This window comes from Populus trichocarpa, chromosome 6 (genome assembly GCF_000002775.5).
Source record: "Populus trichocarpa isolate Nisqually-1 chromosome 6, P.trichocarpa_v4.1, whole genome shotgun sequence".
NCBI lineage: Eukaryota > Viridiplantae > Streptophyta > Magnoliopsida > Malpighiales > Salicaceae > Populus > Populus trichocarpa.
Window position 1 is genome coordinate 8707242 of NC_037290.2, and position 17255 is coordinate 8724496.

Sequence of the window (17255 nt, forward strand, 5' to 3'; positions counted from 1 at the left end):
ATTTTAAAGTATTTTTTTTGTTTAAAAATATATTAAGATAATATGTATATATTTTATTTTTTAAATGTTTTTATATTACTATATTAAAATAATTTAAAAATATAAAAAAATCAATTTAAAATAAAAAAATCCAAAGCTTTAAAAAAAGCAGGGAAAAAAAAGTGATGGGAAGCGGAGCTGGCTGGAGCGTGAAGTTTTAGAAAGGAAAATGCATTTTTAGTACCTGAAGTTTTGTTTTTTATAATTATCTCAATAATTTAAAATGGTTAGATTCACTTGCTTCTCATGATATATTTAATATTTTTTTTTGACATATTTAAAAGATGAGAATCACTTTGTTAAATAATAATATTTAAAAAATCTAAATTTTATATTTTAGAGGATTACTTCAAAAAAACGAGAAGCCAGAATTATTTTGTTAAAAACATATCAAGTTGAGTTTATATTTTAGAAAAATAATTACAAAAAAATTCTTATAGTTTGATCTAAATTTTAATTTTCTTTTATATTTTCATTTTTTATCATGTAATTTACACATTCAATAACACTTTTACATTCTTTGTTTTTTTTTTAATTTTTTTTTAATCATAAATATAATTTATAAAAGTACAAAAGAAAAATTATATTAAGATAAAAGTACCGAGGTTTTTCTTTTTTTGTTTGTAATTATTCCTTTTAGAAAAAGAAGGCATACATTGGGGACTGACACATGAAAGATATAATAAGTTGGGGACTAGATTGTAATTTCCCTTTAATTTTTATAGTCAGTCAAGCGAGGTGAGGTCAGGAGTAGTTTGGTTGTTTATTAGTCTGCTTCCTCTCTGTTTAAAATCTTCACCATGATCATAAGAGAGAGAAATTTCACGCGCCTCCTTTCCCTTTCTTCTCCTCTTCGTTCCTTTCCTTTTCTACTCTCTCTATCAATTTCTAAGAAAATGTCCTCCTTTCTCCCTATTGGAGTTTTAATCACCCCCTAAGAAAAGAGGTTTGTTGTTATTGTTGTTGGAATTTTCAGTGTAGTTGCGGTGGTTGTCTTGTCTTGTCTTGTTGGAATTTCCCGTCTTGCTTGCTCTACCAAAAAGTCTCTCTCTTTCTCTTCTTTTTTAGATCCATTTTTGCCACTTCTTGCTCCATATATATATAATTGCTGTTATGTGGTGTTGTTGGATTCTTCCCATTCTTATTTGAAGAAGGGAGTGTTCTGCTTTATCTCTTGCAGTTGGAGTCACTGCTGTCAAGATCGGTTTCTTTCCACTTTCTTGATTTTTCCGGTAATTTCTTAAAATTTTCCTTTTTCAACAATTTCCCAGTTATTTATTGCTATTGTTATTATTATTATTTGCAATTAATCTCATAGTTTTTCAGTTTCATCTATTTGTTTGTCTGTGAATTACTGACTGCAGTATTGATAATTGTAGAAGAAAAAAAAAATTGCGGTATGTCTTCCTTAGCTGGTTGAATTCGTATGCAACCAAAATTCACATTACCTAGCTAATGGCTATTGTATTCAGTGTGCAATAATCGAGCTAAAATATTTTGAGTGGTGCTGCAACCCCCTATTAATCTTGGCATGCTTGCTTTTGTAACTGATGAGAGAATATGGGCTTTGCTTATTGGATTTGGAGGCGAGGTCTTTAACGAGCAACTACTTTGAAGATTTCCAATGCATATGCCCTCTCCGTTCTCAAGTTTCCAGCTCATCGCCTCTTGGGATTTGGTCATTCTAATCGAGTTTCATTCAGTTCAACAGATTTATATGAGTTTGTGAACAACTACTTAGCTAAACCTTCTCATCTTATCCTGCTGGTGGTGATTTGGTGTTTGTTAGAGGTTACTCAGTGGAAGTCAAAGCATGGAAGCTTTTGTGTTATTATTGTGATTATTATCCTAAGATAAGAGGGTGCTTGGGTCTGGTTTCATATGCTCTTTGAATACACCTTATTTTTATTGAGAAAATCTCTGCGGGGTCTAGTATGATAGGTGGTTGTCATTGGAGTCATCTGCATAGAAGCACTCAGTCATCTTTGGGTATTTCTTTCACAGGACTATTCTTCCAACAAGGCAACAATATTGGTTTCCCCCTTTTCTTTTTGAAACCAGCGACATTATCTCTTGAGGAAAATAATTGTGCATGGTTTTAGTTTCTTGTTCAGGCCTTCGTTCAAGGTGAATTTGTTATATTTGTTTTCGATCAACATTAGCACGAGGGATTAAGGTGGATAGTTAATTTGGTAGTCAATTCATTGATTCTTATGCTGTACTGCAAAGAGTTGCTGATGGAGAACAAGCAGAGGGAATTGAAGGGGAAAAAAAAACTAGAATCCACTGTGGGCTAAGATATTGAAATCCATAAAGGGGTGCTATCTGATTTTATAACAAACTACAAATTCTTGAAACCCTTAAAAAAATTCCAATCCTCAGTTTTTGTTCCCACAATGTCTATCCAAAAAATTGGTGTGCATATTATGATAACTAACTGCCCTTGAGATCCTGCTTATCTCTCATGTCTTTGAACAATTTTCTTTTCCTTGGTATACTTTCAGATGGATAGGGTTTTGCAAAGAACTTCACAGGACGTGCCCCTGTCCACTGCTCATATCCATGTTAATGGTGGTTTTGTAGCTGACCATCCTAGCCACTCAGCATTATGTGCTCTGTGCCGAAGTATTCTTGTACCTGATAATGATGATCTTGAGATTAGTATATGTGGGCACTGTAAATTTTTGCTGCTTGAAGATCTTGAGACCCCTACTCGAGATTCTCATTTGAGGAGGCTTCACAGAGGAAGAAGAACCAGGTACAGCAGCTCTGAATCGATTGACACCCTTTTCTCACAACAATTTTCTCAGGTGATTAATTTGGCTAGGCAAAACCACAACACCATTTATGGGAATGAGGATCGATCTATAGATGGTGATAGTTCTGCTAGGTTGTTACAGCGTACGAGCTCTCGTACAACTCCAAGTAGTTCTCGAAGATGGCAGCATCTTTTTTCAGATTCTGAAAGTGAGAGTTTTGATAATGTGGATTCTCTTTATGGGGAGAGTGAAATTAATTTCAGATCCAGTAGGTACCGGGTTTTTCACAGTGAGAGTGATGCCATTTCTTCAAGTGTGTATGGTGAAGACTCTGATGCTTCTGTGGATGGACATAGTGTCCTGGACACAGAAATGTTTATTCAAGCAGATGAGGGAAGCAATTTTGACAGCGATACTGACATAGATCCAATGCATGCTGGTCTCCACCAATGGAACTCTGATGACCTAGAAGAGGAAGAGGATGAAGAAGATGAGGAATGGGAAGAGGCTGATATTGAGGAAGACACAATTGGATCGGTAGAAGCTGGAGCTCGACTTCGAAATATGTTTATTTCAAGTCCTAGCGAAGGTAATGGCCCTGTTAGTTGGCGCAGGCAGTTTCGTTCACCGGAATTTGAGGGCATGAATCGCCGGAGAACCAGGCAAAGTAGACAAGCATATAACCATGGCTTCTTAGCTAACTTGGAAGAATCAGAATTACCACGACACATGTGGAATTCTGAGTTCGGAGATTATGCCACAGGCTTTGGGGATTTGCTTGAAGCTCTTGCTCGTTCTGATATTGGAAGGAGAGGAGCACCTCCTGCAGCTGTGTCTTTTGTGAATAATCTACCACTTGTGATCATCAATGAGGAACATGAGAAGCATGATGGTTTAGCTTGTGCAATCTGCAAGGATCTTTTGCCAATTGGCACTGAAGTTAACAAGCTTCCCTGCCTTCACCTATACCACCCTTACTGTATATTGCCTTGGCTGAGTGCACGAAATTCATGTCCTCTCTGCAGGTATGAATTTCCAACCGATGATAAAGACTATGAGGAGGGTCGGCAAAACTCTAGTACCAGAATGGAGATGCATGGTATTCAGCGGCAGGAAGTTAGCGAGGACAGTTCATCGGATGTCTCAGATGAACCTCTTGAACATGGTCAAAGAGGGAGGGGATTCCTAGATGTGGGCCCGCCCTTAAATAGCTCTGGCAGAGAGGGCAGTGGAAGGAGATGGCTTTTGCTTGCTGCTGCCCCCCTTGTTAGCCTTTTGGGTATTGTCTTTGTGATGTGGTGGGGCAATCCTCAAGGAAGACGGGCAAATGGTCATTGCAATTTCTCTGGGAGAGGCCTGCATCAAATTCAAGTTTCTGGCTCTTCCCAACTCAACCAAAGGGGCAATGGGAGGAGAAGATGGTGGTCTTTTTTCTGACGATTTTCTGTGCCTGAACGTGTTTAGTGCCTAAGATATTTATTGTTTTTTTTTTTCCCACTTATCTTGAATGGATCTAATGTGTGGTCGGAAAGCATGATCATGCCTTGCCTCTAATATGGACGACTGGGGAGTGGAACTGGTTAGGTTTCTGGAAGTCCGATGAAGATTTGATCTTTTTAGTTGCTGATTGGGCAACATAATATGCCATTCGATACGCTAATGACTCGAACTTATTACTCGAAAAATAAACAAACAAATAAAAAAAAATGAGGGCCTGGCAAGGTCATACTTGCATGTTATTGAATCTCCTGTCCCCGTGTTCCTTTCGTTTAGGGTTTGTATACTCGTGCTACGGAGTAAACATGTTCCTCTCCTTTATATATATATATATATAAATGTTAAGCTGTAGTAAACATGTTTCAAAGAACAAAACAAGTCTATAATTTAGGTCATATATTCGTTGAATCAGTTGATTTTATTTAATTAAATAAAAAAAAATAAGCAATAATAATATATAAATCAAATAAAAAGTGACCTCAATAACTTGAAAAAAAATATAGAATTTAATTCTCACTCAATTAATTATAAAAGAACAATTAAAATAAAAAAAATTAAACCGCATTAACTAGAATTAACATAACAAACTTGTAACCTACGTAATAACCTAAGTGATAAAGGTGAGATAACCTAACAGAAAGCAAATGAAAAAATAATCATAGAGCCTGATTTTTAACAAACCAATTGTAGAAGTATGAAACTGAAAAAAAAAAAAATCAAAACTAGGTAAGATTGCCAAATCTCACAACTCGTGTTGTGCTAATAGGATAGCCAATAAAAGCCAAAACAAGAAAGATGATGAAGGTTAATTTAAAAAAGAACCAAATTTTAAAGGAAGAAAAAAAAAAGATTATAATTCTGTTTTTAAAAAAGTGACTCCAAAAAATTCAAGCCAACCTGGGTTAATCTGTTAAATCCGTGGCTTAGGTCATGAGATTAGGATAACCGAATATAGAATAAAATGTAAAAAAAAATCACAAATCCCTTTTTTTTTAAAAAAAAAAAAAAACAAAGTCGATTGATGAAATCAAAAAAGAAAATAAGTCTAAAAAAACAATGTCAACCCGCATTAACTTTTCAAAATCATGACCTAGGTCATTAGGCCAAAAGTAGCCTATTTAGAAAAATACAAAGCTCAATTCTCAACCAATCAAATGTTGAAGGATAAAATAAAAAAAAAATTCAATTACACAAAATGATCTAAAACAAAAAAAAATAACAATTAAAAGAATGAGGATCAAAATTGAATTAAAAAACTAAATTAGAGGACAAATATAAATTTTTTTATTGAATGGTGAAATTAAAAAGAAAAATTAATTTAACAAAAGAACCAAAAAAATTAAAAGAATGAGAACCAAATTAGAAAAAAAATAACATATCACAAATTAGGATTGAATGATGAAATTGAAAATAGGTCAAAATTTTACAAAAAAACCAAGAACAAAACTTAGAAATTAAATGAACAAGAATCAAGGTTGAAATCTTAACAAATAAGAGAACAACTCTGAAATTTTAAATGACTAGCATGATTTTTAAATGGATGAGAGAAAAAAGATGGAGAAAAGGAAAGCATCATCAATGACAAATTGCCCTACCACTGACACCATATGCTGCCTCAACAGGAAGAAGATGTCATGACAATTCCAACAACACAAGGAAATTTTTGTTAGTTGGAAATTGTCGCACACGCCTGCCGAAAGACCACAAGCGCCTCCCTCACACCAGTCACTTTTAGTTTTTTTGCTTTTATTGATGATTTACTCATTTTACTGTGTTTTAAAAATGTGAAAAGAGTGAGTTGTCCTTGATTAATCTGATAGTAACTAATGAGCTTTGTTAAACACCAAACTACCCCAATATCTAGTTTAAAGATTTTGTGTGGGAAGAGCAAAATTGTCAATACACTTAGGGGTGTTAAAAAAAACATGTTCATCTTTAATATTTGCATTATTTGACCCAACTCAACCTGTCCAAATTGAATAATGTAGATTTTACAGATGATAGCGACATGTCAAGAAATCTAATAAATGGATATCATGGGTTGGGTGCGGGTTGAAATTTTTAAAACTCGTTCAACTTGACACAACTTGTATAACCCAATGTGAGTAACCCAAGTCCTTGGTGTAAACAATATTTTCCCTTATCTCTCCATTTTTTTCCTCTCTCACCTTCATACTCACAATTACCAATCATTCTCTTAATCTCTTTCTCTTCTCTTTATTCCTCACTCTAAAAAAAATTATATTTGTTTAATTGATATGATGAAGTGATAGTATATTTTTCAATTTCAATTTTTTTTTGTTTGGTAACCAAGAGACCATGAAAAAAACAAATGAAAATTTTAATAATCCAGATTGAATTTTTATTTTTCTAGTTAAATCACAAACCCAAAATCATTTTATAGTCTCTTTCTACTAGTATATCCTTTGTATCATATTGCAGCCTAATTGTTGGATAAAATGCTTGACTATGATTTTTGTTTTTTTATGTAGAAATTGTGATAGTTTTTATGTTATCTTTAATATATGTATTTTAAAGGTCTTATTTAGTTCTACCAGTTGCAACCTGATATTTTTTTTAAGATTGTCAAAGGATAAGAGAATTAAGATGCTCTATCCGCGAATATATGTAATATCCACAAAAATTTTATCCTAACCCAATATATTCAACTCACCCGGGTGTAAAAAAAATTAAATGAATCGAGTTTATATTTTATAAAATATCAAAAATTAAGTCGGATATAATTTATGGGTCAAAACCCGACCACTATATTCCTGAAAAACCCTAATTACCCTATTCTAGTGTACAATAACTTCTCTATAAATGAACATTGTTTTTCCAAGAACAATTAGTGTTTTGTTAATATTCATGTGCTTATCAAAATTCATTTTCGCATGGCACAAGCGAAGGATGGGAATAAAACCCAACCTGAACTGCTGAGCATTCTTCTTTTTCCAGAGAACCTGAGCATTGTTTTCTTATTGAAAGGTGTAACTAACTATTTTAGCTTTGCTTGAAACTACTGCAGCCGGGACGTGATAAATGATATGGCAGCTGATGGATAAAAAAAGGAATCATACTGAAGCTTAATATATATATTCTACAGCACCTTCTGCAGCACTTACAAACAAAGCTTCGTTTGTTAACTCGGCCAACCGTTAAGAAACACATACTTAACGCAGCGATTTCAGAACAGTAAGTTGAGATAAAGGACAATCCATCCAGCCATTGAAAAAATAGCAAAAATATGAACCCAGAATAGAACAGCAGCAGCTTCTCTTCCACAGCCTCTTAGATTGGCCACGGCACCTAGAGACAGGGGACTAATTAAGTAAAGAGATGCTAATCTTCCATATCAACCCAATAATAATAACATTGATGTCTAATCCCTGCTTTCAAATGAATTATTTGGCTGTCTGACATTTGAAGGGAAGATCTTCCATATTTTACCTTTGCCCCATTTCCCAACCAAGTTAAATATAGCATTTCATATACCAGAACAGAAAAATATTACTTGTTTCTTTTTTTTTTCTCTCTTGCATATCACGAACAGTTTCAATGAAGGCAATGTGAAATACTGTTCCGAACAACAAGATTGATTATGAAATGCTAATTTTCTGATTACTTGAAAGTTTGCGTTTTGATTGAAAATGCATAGGTGAGTCTTACCAGAAAGGACAGATGTAGGCATTGTATGTTGCAGAAGCAGGACAAACTTGAACATCTTATCACCAGGAGGGAGGAAGCCAAGCTTATCAGCCAATGTAACTATGCCAAGTCCAGCAGGAGGCACCAAAACTAACCGACCAAAAATAATAGCGGCAGTTGTCCGAAAACCAAGTTTAGAACTTCCCGGTCCTGCAGTGAAACAAAAGAGCTTTCACTTGAAATCCACAAAGTGTTTAAGCTGATAATATAATTTTTCAACAAAACTAAAAGGCCATTACTTCGAATACAGATAATGCGATGGCACAATAAAGTAACAAAAAATTGTTAGGGAATTAACTCACCATCAATGAGATTGCCTCCTAGTGCCAACAAAATGCATGGAATCATGGCCTCCCTGAGAACCAGAAGCAGTATAAGGCATCAGCAAAACCAATTAGAAGCATCTTCATCATGCAATGCAGAAGTAACTTGGAAAGAATAAATCACTACTGATGTCTCCGCACTATAAATAAATCCACCTTGACTGCTCGAAGAGAAACCAAACACCATACATGCAAGTCAAGCTTCGTTTTCAAAATATACAGAAGCGAGTTTGTACAAGATGTTCTATTTCTATCAAATTGGCAGGGATTGTAAGGTAACTCTGCCCTGTTTGTGGAGTTCGCATGTATTGAATATGACACATGCTGTTCAGAATGCATCAGCATGACTAATTACATAAGCCATTCAGTTACAAGAAGATCCAATTTGATGATCATGCCAGTTAGGATAGCAAAAAATTGGTCCCGTTTATCTCAAAAGTTTAGTATCAATACTACTCATTTTCTAGTTCTTGAATCAATTCAAATAATAAGAAACGCTTGGTATAAGAGGCAGGCATACCCGAGAATCATACAGCTGTCAGTGAAAAAGAAAAGTGGAGCATCAGTTGTAAAGATCGATCGCTTCAAAAATGGTACTGCGCCAAGGAACATAGCTAGGATCTGCAGAAAACAAGAGCATATCAATTAAAAGGAAAGTTGAAAGAGGAAGAACAATAAAAATTGTCTTCTCTTTGTTGTTTCCTTTCCTTTTCTTTATTTGTTTCTTCTTCTTCTTTTTTAATATAATGCACTCTGCTGGTTTTAAGGGGTAAATCCAAGGCTTTTGATAAGAACCAAGTAACTTTACTAAGCCAGCTGACATCTAAAGCGAAAATTGAGTTAAAATGTGCGAGCTTAGAACTTTGCCCAGTGAACAGAAAGGATGGTGAATTATAAAGGTGATAGCACTCTGCATCGTTTGGCCTGTCCAACAAGTGGAAGAATAAAGGTATCAACACAATCATGTTCGGGCTTAGTTGCTTTTCATCCATATAAAGTGCTTCAACACAAAATTCTATGAAACCAAGTGCCGGCACAGTTTTCACCAGCATTCTTACAGTCAAAGAACAGATTTTGCAATTCTAATATGTATCCGGAATCTCATGTTACAGTTTCACAACATCACCTAAGATATCACCAAAAATATACCAAAACAAAAGGTTAAAGACGAAAGTGAACTTACAGAAGCAATGATAGGGGGCTGAAGAATTTGCTTGAGCTTCAATTTGACATAGAGAAAGACCAGAAATTGTTTAATCTGCAAAACGCAAGAGATAATGAAACCCAAGTCTATGAAGAGGAAATAAAGGTACGATAAAACACCACCATTAAGTGAATTAGGAGAAAACAGTTTTTCTGTGTTCTCTTCAAAATTTATGGTGCTGGGTCACAACTTTGAGAAATCTCAAACAAAAACCAAGAGTGGTGATATTGTCTTAAAAACACTTTACAACCCAGTAAAAAGTCGTAAATACCAAGAACAATGAGCTTCGATATTGTGAAGAGTTGTGTTGACATTCATCTTAGTACCATTTCCTTGCTAAGAACCTAGAAACTTAAGAGCAGACTGCAGTTTAATTGACACAAAACAATAGATACCTTTGGCACAGCATGTCTATTTATCAATAAGATAATAATCATGACCCGGAAGTTTAAATGCCAGCTATTTATCAGAGATTCATAACATGCACGCATAACTTGATTCTTACCTTCCCTCTCTTTAGCGCATCCAATTCTTCTGGTGCATCCTCCTGGAGAAGCAATGGGACTTGCTCAGGGGGAGCATCTTTTGCTGGGCTCTTGATGGAAAGATTCGCATCCTCAATATCGAAGGTAACTTCCGGTGGAGGCGCCAACATGTTAAATACATATGTGTATAAAATGATTGCACCAACCTGGCATGCATCAACCAGAGCCTAACCAGTCAACTTTATGGGAAAAAAAACAAAAAAAGACATGTTTGACGGTTAAAAAACTTCTTCCCTGATTTTTTAACTTCAAGTTTGTTGGGTGAGATAGTCAAAAGAGAGAGTAAACAATCACAGTACGAGTTAGTAATGAGAGAAACCCAAGCTTATTTCAGCAAGAAAACTACCTGAAGCATAATATATATATATATATATATATATATATATATATATATATATATATATATATAAGAGTGTATGCATGCTAATTCATTAACAACACAAGTACCATAAAGTTATGCAGCCCCAGTCGTCAAGTACAGGCAATAACAATAGACTAATAGATGCTTGATACTTACCCACTGGCCAAATGAGATGTAGGCAGTCCCATCTGTGCTACATTTTTCTGAGTCGCCAAAAGGGTTGGATGTATCTCTACATAGAGCTGCAATCAAGACAAGTGGCACATTCCCAATATTCCCTGCATGGAAGGATGCATTTCACTGTTACAAACCATGGTCTGAAAAGCATGGACACCAGCAGAAATATAAAGAGACTAGAATTTAGAATACACGTTTGTTTTTGTGACTTGCAGATGCATTTGACTGCCCAAGCAGCAGACAAAATAATGAGCATATCAGGATTTCGAAAATGAAGTGGCTCACCAATTCCGATTTGTATGATTGAAAACTTGAAGAATGGGTAAGGTGGCCGGACAATGGATGCAACAACAAAACCTATTATTGAGCCAGATATGGAGCCAAGAACAACATTCATGGGAATAAACCACCTGAAATATAGAATACGTAGCAGCTATAAGAACAACAGAAACCCTATTACCATTCTGCAGATATAGGAAAAGAAAAGAAAAACAAGCAACAATCACCACTCCAACATTTTCTCTAAAGTGACAGCTTGGCCAAGTTGAGAAAATATCAAGCAAGGTAGCAGAAGCGAAAAAACCAGCTGCGTATATAATTAAAGCAACCAGTTAGTGCTACGTGCATTATCTAGAGCACCACTTTAATCATATAAAACTAAATTAAATTAAACCAAATTTGGTTTAAATTACCCCATTTAAGAGTTTCCTTCCACTAGCTGGCAAGATGTTAACATACTTGGAGGCCATAAGAAATCCCAAGAAGCACATGGTAAAAACTTTGGCTATAGGCAGAACAGCAATTTTGATGGTGTTTAAGAGCGACTGTCCTCCGGCCTGGTTTCCCACGGGTACCATAGCTGATAAGAATCTCTCCATGGCCTCTTTCTTGAAAGAAGCCAATCGCTTCACTCGTTCACCAAGTCTGCTCAGGCAGTCCTTTAACAAGATAATATAAATGTCATTTAGACTAAATCCCTAACACATTCAGAAGAATCCTCTGCAAAACTCAATAATGAAAATGAAGGATACTCCATTATATTAACAAACTTATTTTAAACGGTAACTCTAACAGTAACAGTAGTGGAAGAGAGAAATTGAAGACGACAAAATTAACCTTATGAATTTAAAACGATCGAAGAATTTATAATGGTATTTAAAAATTATATCAAAAGTGAAAAAGTAAAAAGTAAGTGAATCTGATAGATTTTCTTAAAAGTATTAAAAAAAAACAAAGAAAAAAGGCGAAGGAAAAAGCTAGCAAAGAGCCAAGCCCAATCACTGGCTCTTTGCTATTCTCATTCCAATTTAAATTTGGATATAACTAGCCAGCCATAATAATAACAATCTTCGACAAGAAAGAAAGAAAGAAACGAGGAGGCCCCTTGCTCGTCTCCACACCGAGAGCCAGAACACGAGCCTGCAATGAGCAACACGCATCTCTGCTAACTGTTTATCACCAGCTTCTGCCAATTTGATAGGGACATTGGAAACTTCGTGGTCAACATCTGGTGTTTTAAATTAAGATTTAAGATACATGGTGATAAAGAACAGAGCTGCATGTGCTTGTGATATCTAGCTAACTACACAAATATTGGATGCATCTTCCAACATGTCTTTGTTTGGGCAATCAACTCTCTGTGCGTTTCTCCCATCTCCACTCATTTTATCAGCTACCCTCCCCCTTCACTTTCAATGCTGAGCTGCAAATCGAGTGTCCCTTTCCCGTACTCCTACAACAAGCGCCGTACGTGTCCACCTCTCATACTTAGATTCTTGCTTCCTTAATTAAGAACCGAACTGATGAACGCAGTCATCCACAATTTGAGCAAAGTTGTAGCATATCACAGGGTGTGTATGCATAGCGTTTGAGCGCTTTCTTAATGGTAACTGGAAGTTCCATGGATATCACAGACTTTCCAAGGTTTTCTCTACGAAAGGTTTCAAAGGACATGCATGTATCTTTTACGGGTTCCTCACTATCGTAAGTTAAAAAATATTAAAAATTTAACTTAAAAAAATATAAAATTCATGAAAAATACGGTTAAATGGCAGTCCCAAATACCCCCATTAAAAATGATATCGTGGATGAGATTAATTAATTACCATATATGCCTTGTTAAAATGTAAACAGCAACCCTTTTAATAACTTAATCCGTAAATTTTAATTTAAATTAGTTTTAATTTTTTATGAGGTATCTTGTGATCAGGTTCGAATTGTATCAACTGTAGCTAAATTATTAATTTTATTTCAAGAAGGTGAAATTACAAGAATAAAGAACGAAGAGCTGGAGATTCAAAGTCCCACCTTAATTATATTTTCTCCAACTATTTGCTTAATCGTTGATATCTTCCACCTTTCATGGCCAAGAATGGACTAAATCCAGGAGAAACAGGGAGGGGGTGGGCCTCTGTCGAGTGGAATAATCCACGCATTTCCTCTCCACTGCCAGCGTGAGGAAGCTGCAAGGAAACAACTAAATAAAATTGTCTATGAACTCTACATCGTATACGTTACGTAGCAATTTAGACAGTTAGTCAGTTCAGTTACTGTAGGATCTGCACCTATCTGTACACGAAATAAATAAAATTAACAAAAACATTAAGGTTAATGGGAAAAGTATTGCAGAAATGTCTTGATTTATTTTGAATTGAAACAATAAAATTACTATTTTATCATTCTAAAAAAAAAATTAAATTATTGATTTGTTTGGAAATAATAGAGTCTTTTCACAAGTTTATTGACCATTATAACATTGATCGAAGACGGTCGAAAACAATTTATTCTTTTCATATTTTTTGCGCGGTATAATTACTTAATTTTCCTTCAAATAAATTTTCACCACACACTTAAATGACTACATTGATTTTAAAATTAAAATTTCTTAAGCTTGCCCAAAGGACTTATTTGCATTTTCATCTCTTTTTTTTTTACAATCAAGTGGTCTGTGGTCTGAGTAGCAATCTAGTGTGTGCGCATGTAAAAGAAAAAAAGCAGCTAGCACATGTATTGTATGCGCCAACAAGTAAGCAACATTGTTATGTTCAAGCGACACGTGCGGTAGCTGGCCAAAAACATCATTCCTTGGTGTTTTTTAAATCATCATGATAGGGCTCCTTGAACGACGTAGATGGTGTAATTCCCTCTTGTTAGCTTTTTTTTTTCTTTATTTCTTGATTTTCATGTATGACCTTTAAAATATCACTTTCCACTTATTTTTTCTTTCGGATTTGGTTTGTGTTCTTTTAATTAATATTTTTTTATTTGAATTAATTTATGAAATTGATTTTTTTTTCAATTTCATCTTTTTTATTTTTTTTATTTGTCAGATTTGGTCCTCATTCTTTTAATTTCTATTTATTTTATTTTAGATCATTTTTAAAATTGATTTTTTTATAATTTCATCCTCCTTCATTTTTTATTGCTATTTTTTTTACTTTTGTAAATTCTTTAAATTAATATTTGTTTTGTAACTTCATCCTCAATATTAAATTGATATTCTTTATTAACCTCAAGTCTAGGATTTAACGGGTTATAAATTTGAAAGATTAACCAAGATTTAAGAGATTTGTTCGGGTGCATTTTTTTTTCTTTTCTAAACTTATGTTTTTTCAGTTTCATCCTTAAGTATTATATTTGATTGGAGATTGGACTTTGCTATTTTTTTTTTATTTTCTTTCTATAGGATTTTTCACTAATTTTGAAAAGGACTTGGGTTATCTCAAGACTTTTTATTTATCATTCTTTGTTCAATTTAGCTTTTCATTAAAAATGGTTTCGAATTAAATTAAGTAAATTGCCTTAATATAAGCATGATACTTCATGATATTTTATTTGGTTAGCTTTCGGGGTCGTTGCTCTGGTGGCGCATGCGATCTCTTTCGTTGTCATCATGTAGTCTTTCGTAGTAGTGTTAGAATCGTCTCGGTAAGCTCTTTCCGGTGGTGGATCAGTATCCATGATGGAGTAATAGTTAGTCTCCAGGTGGCTTTTCTTTCTTCTCGTCTTGAATATGATATTGGTGTCTCTTTTTTTATAGTTGATTATTGGCAATTTCTTTTTTTTTTAAGACCCCACGAGGGTCTCTTAGTATTTTATATTGATCCAATACATATTATTTTGAGTAAAATACAACTCAAAATATCACAAAGATGAAATTACACTTTAGTCTATTCTCTTCACAAAAAGACAAGACTCATGAGTTATAAATATATCATGAATCCTTTAAACTCAAGGTTCAAAATCTTCTCTTTCTTAACATTTTCAGTATACATATTTTTAGAATCTATCTTTCTAAAATATCATTGTACTTTCTCTCTATATAAAGTTATTGATTTAAACATATAAGAGTCTCGATATCCATCAAATGATATATTTTACAGGTACAAGCTACAAGTCACTTTAGCTTACCAGATACCATTAGTTATCAATTACCAACCACCTAAGTTTTTCATATCAAGTCATTAGATACCTTGGCTAAAAAAATAAATTAGATTATTTGAATTAAGAGATTAACTGATTATCTAACACATCAGCTTTATTTCTAAGCATCTTGGATTTTAGGACCTCGTCACATACCTTCCAAGAAAAGGTTGTTTGAACGAGACATATAGATAGGTAATCCCATAAAGTAAATAAGAATTTTAAAATCAAAACCATGAAAATTTTATTGATAATTTGGTATAGAACACATTTTTGTTACAAAAGAAAGATAAAATAAGTTGGTGATTTGGTAGAGTCACGAGATGATTGAAGTCTAATAACAATAAGGAAGTACACAAGCGGCAATATAATATATGCTTCCTTTCTCTAAGTTGTTCACTTCAATGTTATCTCCGTTGAATGCATTTTCCACCCTTTTTATTAGCGTTGGATTTATTAGCCGCGGTATTTAAATTTAAGACTGCACCCCTCCCTTAAATAAAAAAATTTATTTGTATTTCTGATACTTATTTTTTTAATTTTAATTTTTTATTTTAAATTCTTTTGTACATTATTTTTTTTTTCAATTTCATCCTTCAATATTTGATTGATTGAGAATTAAATTTCATAAATTTTTCAGATAAGATATTTTTAGTCTAATGACTAAAGTCACGAGTTGAAAAAGATATAACGGGTTGACATTGGCTTTTTTTAAAAAATTAAAATTTATGATTTTCATCGTTTTCTTTTTTAAACGGGTTATACCAATCATAACTTGAATCGCGAGTTTGGCAGGATAATTCAAGTTAGCTCAGCCTTAAGCAAGGTTGTCAAAAACGCATTTTTGACACTTCACGGAAAATGCAAAATAAAATCGGATTGTAAAATCGTAAGGAATTTTTTTTCATATATAGTTCAAGCACCTTAAAATACATGCTTCAAATAAAAATTCATGCATAGTTCAAGCATTTTAAAATACACAATTCAAATAAAAATTCATATAAAATCTTAAAATTTATCTGCGTAATTCTATTCTTTTCCTCTTCAAAATGTTTGTTTTGGTCATCATGAAGATGCTTTAATGTGCCTATAGGCATCCCAAATCAGCACATTGATCCAGCAGATTTAACAAGGAAAAAACCCTAATAGTGCTACCAATAATCACTGCAAGAACAAATGCCATTCTTGAAGTGGTGAAAGCAGCCAGAATCTCTGACAACAATCTTGCGTCCTACAATCTTTGACATAAGCTCAATAACAGAGTGACAATCCTCAGATACACGAAGATTCTTCATGACTGTTATTGTGCTACCCTCCACGGTGCTAACTAGCACAAACGCAATAGCAAGCTTCTCACTGTGAAAAGACAACATCACTTCCTTCTGCTGATCCTCGACATCATGTAGAGCAAATTTTTTATCAGGAATATAACCAAATTCCTTCAACTTTTTTCCCAACCAGTCCAGCTTTTCATATATTCTCTCACTTAGAGGATGGGATCTGTCTGCAGAAAGAAACTCATGTTTCTTTCCCCTCAAAACTACCCAACTGGATCCTGGTTATTTCACAAGTCCTCCCTGTTTCATCTTCACTCTCATTCTAGAGACATTAGCCCATCTACCAGCAGATGCATATATTCTAGAGACATACTCAGATGGAAATTGAAGAGATGGAAAGAGAGGTAGATTGTATAAAAGTGGAATTTGGAAATTGGTAAGTTACGGAGAGATGGAAATGGATGGTAACTTACTTAAATGTTGCAGAGATAATTTGTTTTGAATTTGAAAATTGAAAGTTTGGATTGGAAAACTGGAACTAGAAGGACATTGAGAAAGAGAGGCGCTGGGAGACGGTTTTTTACTTTTTGGTGTTGTTATTGACTTACTGTAGTGCAAACTGTAGTGTATATATATATTCCTTTTAAACACGTAAAACAGGGTTCAAAAACACGATTTTAAACGTTTTCAGCAGATTTCAATGTTTTTATACGATTTTGCTATGATTTTACCATTTTTCGAGTTTATAAACCGATTTAACACAATAACATACACTAACTCTTAAAATCGTACGATTTTACGAGTTAAAAACAAGATTTTAATAACCTTGGTCTTAAGTACCAAGATTACAAGGTTGTCATTCTAACTTGGATTTACTCGTAGCATTTTTCTTTAAGTTAAGGATTAAATACTAATCCAGCTTAAAGTCGTACGTTCATGTAAT

The 17255-nt window shown here is 34.0% G+C and overlaps 2 protein-coding genes across 4 annotated transcripts; one reads left to right on the forward strand and one right to left on the reverse strand.

Moving 5' to 3' along the window:
* Positions 1–794: 794 nt before the first annotated feature.
* LOC18100029 (uncharacterized) lies at positions 795–4542 on the forward strand. Of its 2 annotated transcripts, none has more exons than XM_052453937.1 (2): positions 795–1271; positions 1404–4542. In XM_052453937.1, exon 2 carries the CDS (start codon positions 2544–2546, stop codon positions 4233–4235), a length of 1692 nt encoding a protein of 563 aa, XP_052309897.1. In that variant the 5' UTR covers positions 795–1271; positions 1404–2543; the 3' UTR covers positions 4236–4542. The 2 variants fall into 2 exon arrangements, with proteins under 2 accessions (XP_052309897.1, XP_024459787.2); XM_024604019.2 differs by having other exon boundaries at positions 2544–4542.
* Positions 4543–7357: 2815 nt separating this feature from the next.
* Positions 7358–12570, reverse strand: LOC18100030 (protein PIN-LIKES 6). Of its 2 annotated transcripts, none has more exons than XM_024603495.2 (10): positions 11306–12570; positions 11129–11199; positions 10899–11023; positions 10593–10714; positions 10036–10221; positions 9510–9584; positions 8847–8947; positions 8306–8358; positions 7965–8153; positions 7358–7604 (listed from the first exon to the last, which is right to left on the reverse strand). In XM_024603495.2, exons 1-10 carry the CDS (start codon positions 11489–11491, stop codon positions 7483–7485), a joined length of 1230 nt encoding a protein of 409 aa, XP_024459263.1. In that variant the 5' UTR covers positions 11492–12570; the 3' UTR covers positions 7358–7482. The 2 variants fall into 2 exon arrangements, with proteins under 2 accessions (XP_024459263.1, XP_006381274.1); XM_006381212.3 differs by having other exon boundaries at positions 11120–11199; positions 11306–12567.
* Positions 12571–17255: the final 4685 nt, after the last annotated feature.

What these genes read in the sequence shown, in the direction of transcription:
- LOC18100029 (XM_052453937.1), top strand. Translation starts at nt 2,544, where the DNA reads ATGGATAGGGTTTTGCAAAGAACTTCACAGGACGTGCCCCTGTCCACT.
- LOC18100030 (XM_006381212.3), bottom strand. Translation starts at nt 11,491, where the DNA reads ATGGAGAGATTCTTATCAGCTATGGTACCCGTGGGAAACCAGGCCGGA. An exon ending in AGGAGGCAATCTCATTGATG is followed by an intron (nt 8,154 to 8,305) that starts GTGAGTTAATTC and finishes GTTTCACTGCAG; the next exon opens with GACCGGGAAGTTCTAAACTT. An exon ending in GCCTACATCTGTCCTTTCTG is followed by an intron (nt 7,605 to 7,964) that starts GTAAGACTCACC and finishes CCCTGTCTCTAG; the next exon opens with GTGCCGTGGCCAATCTAAGA.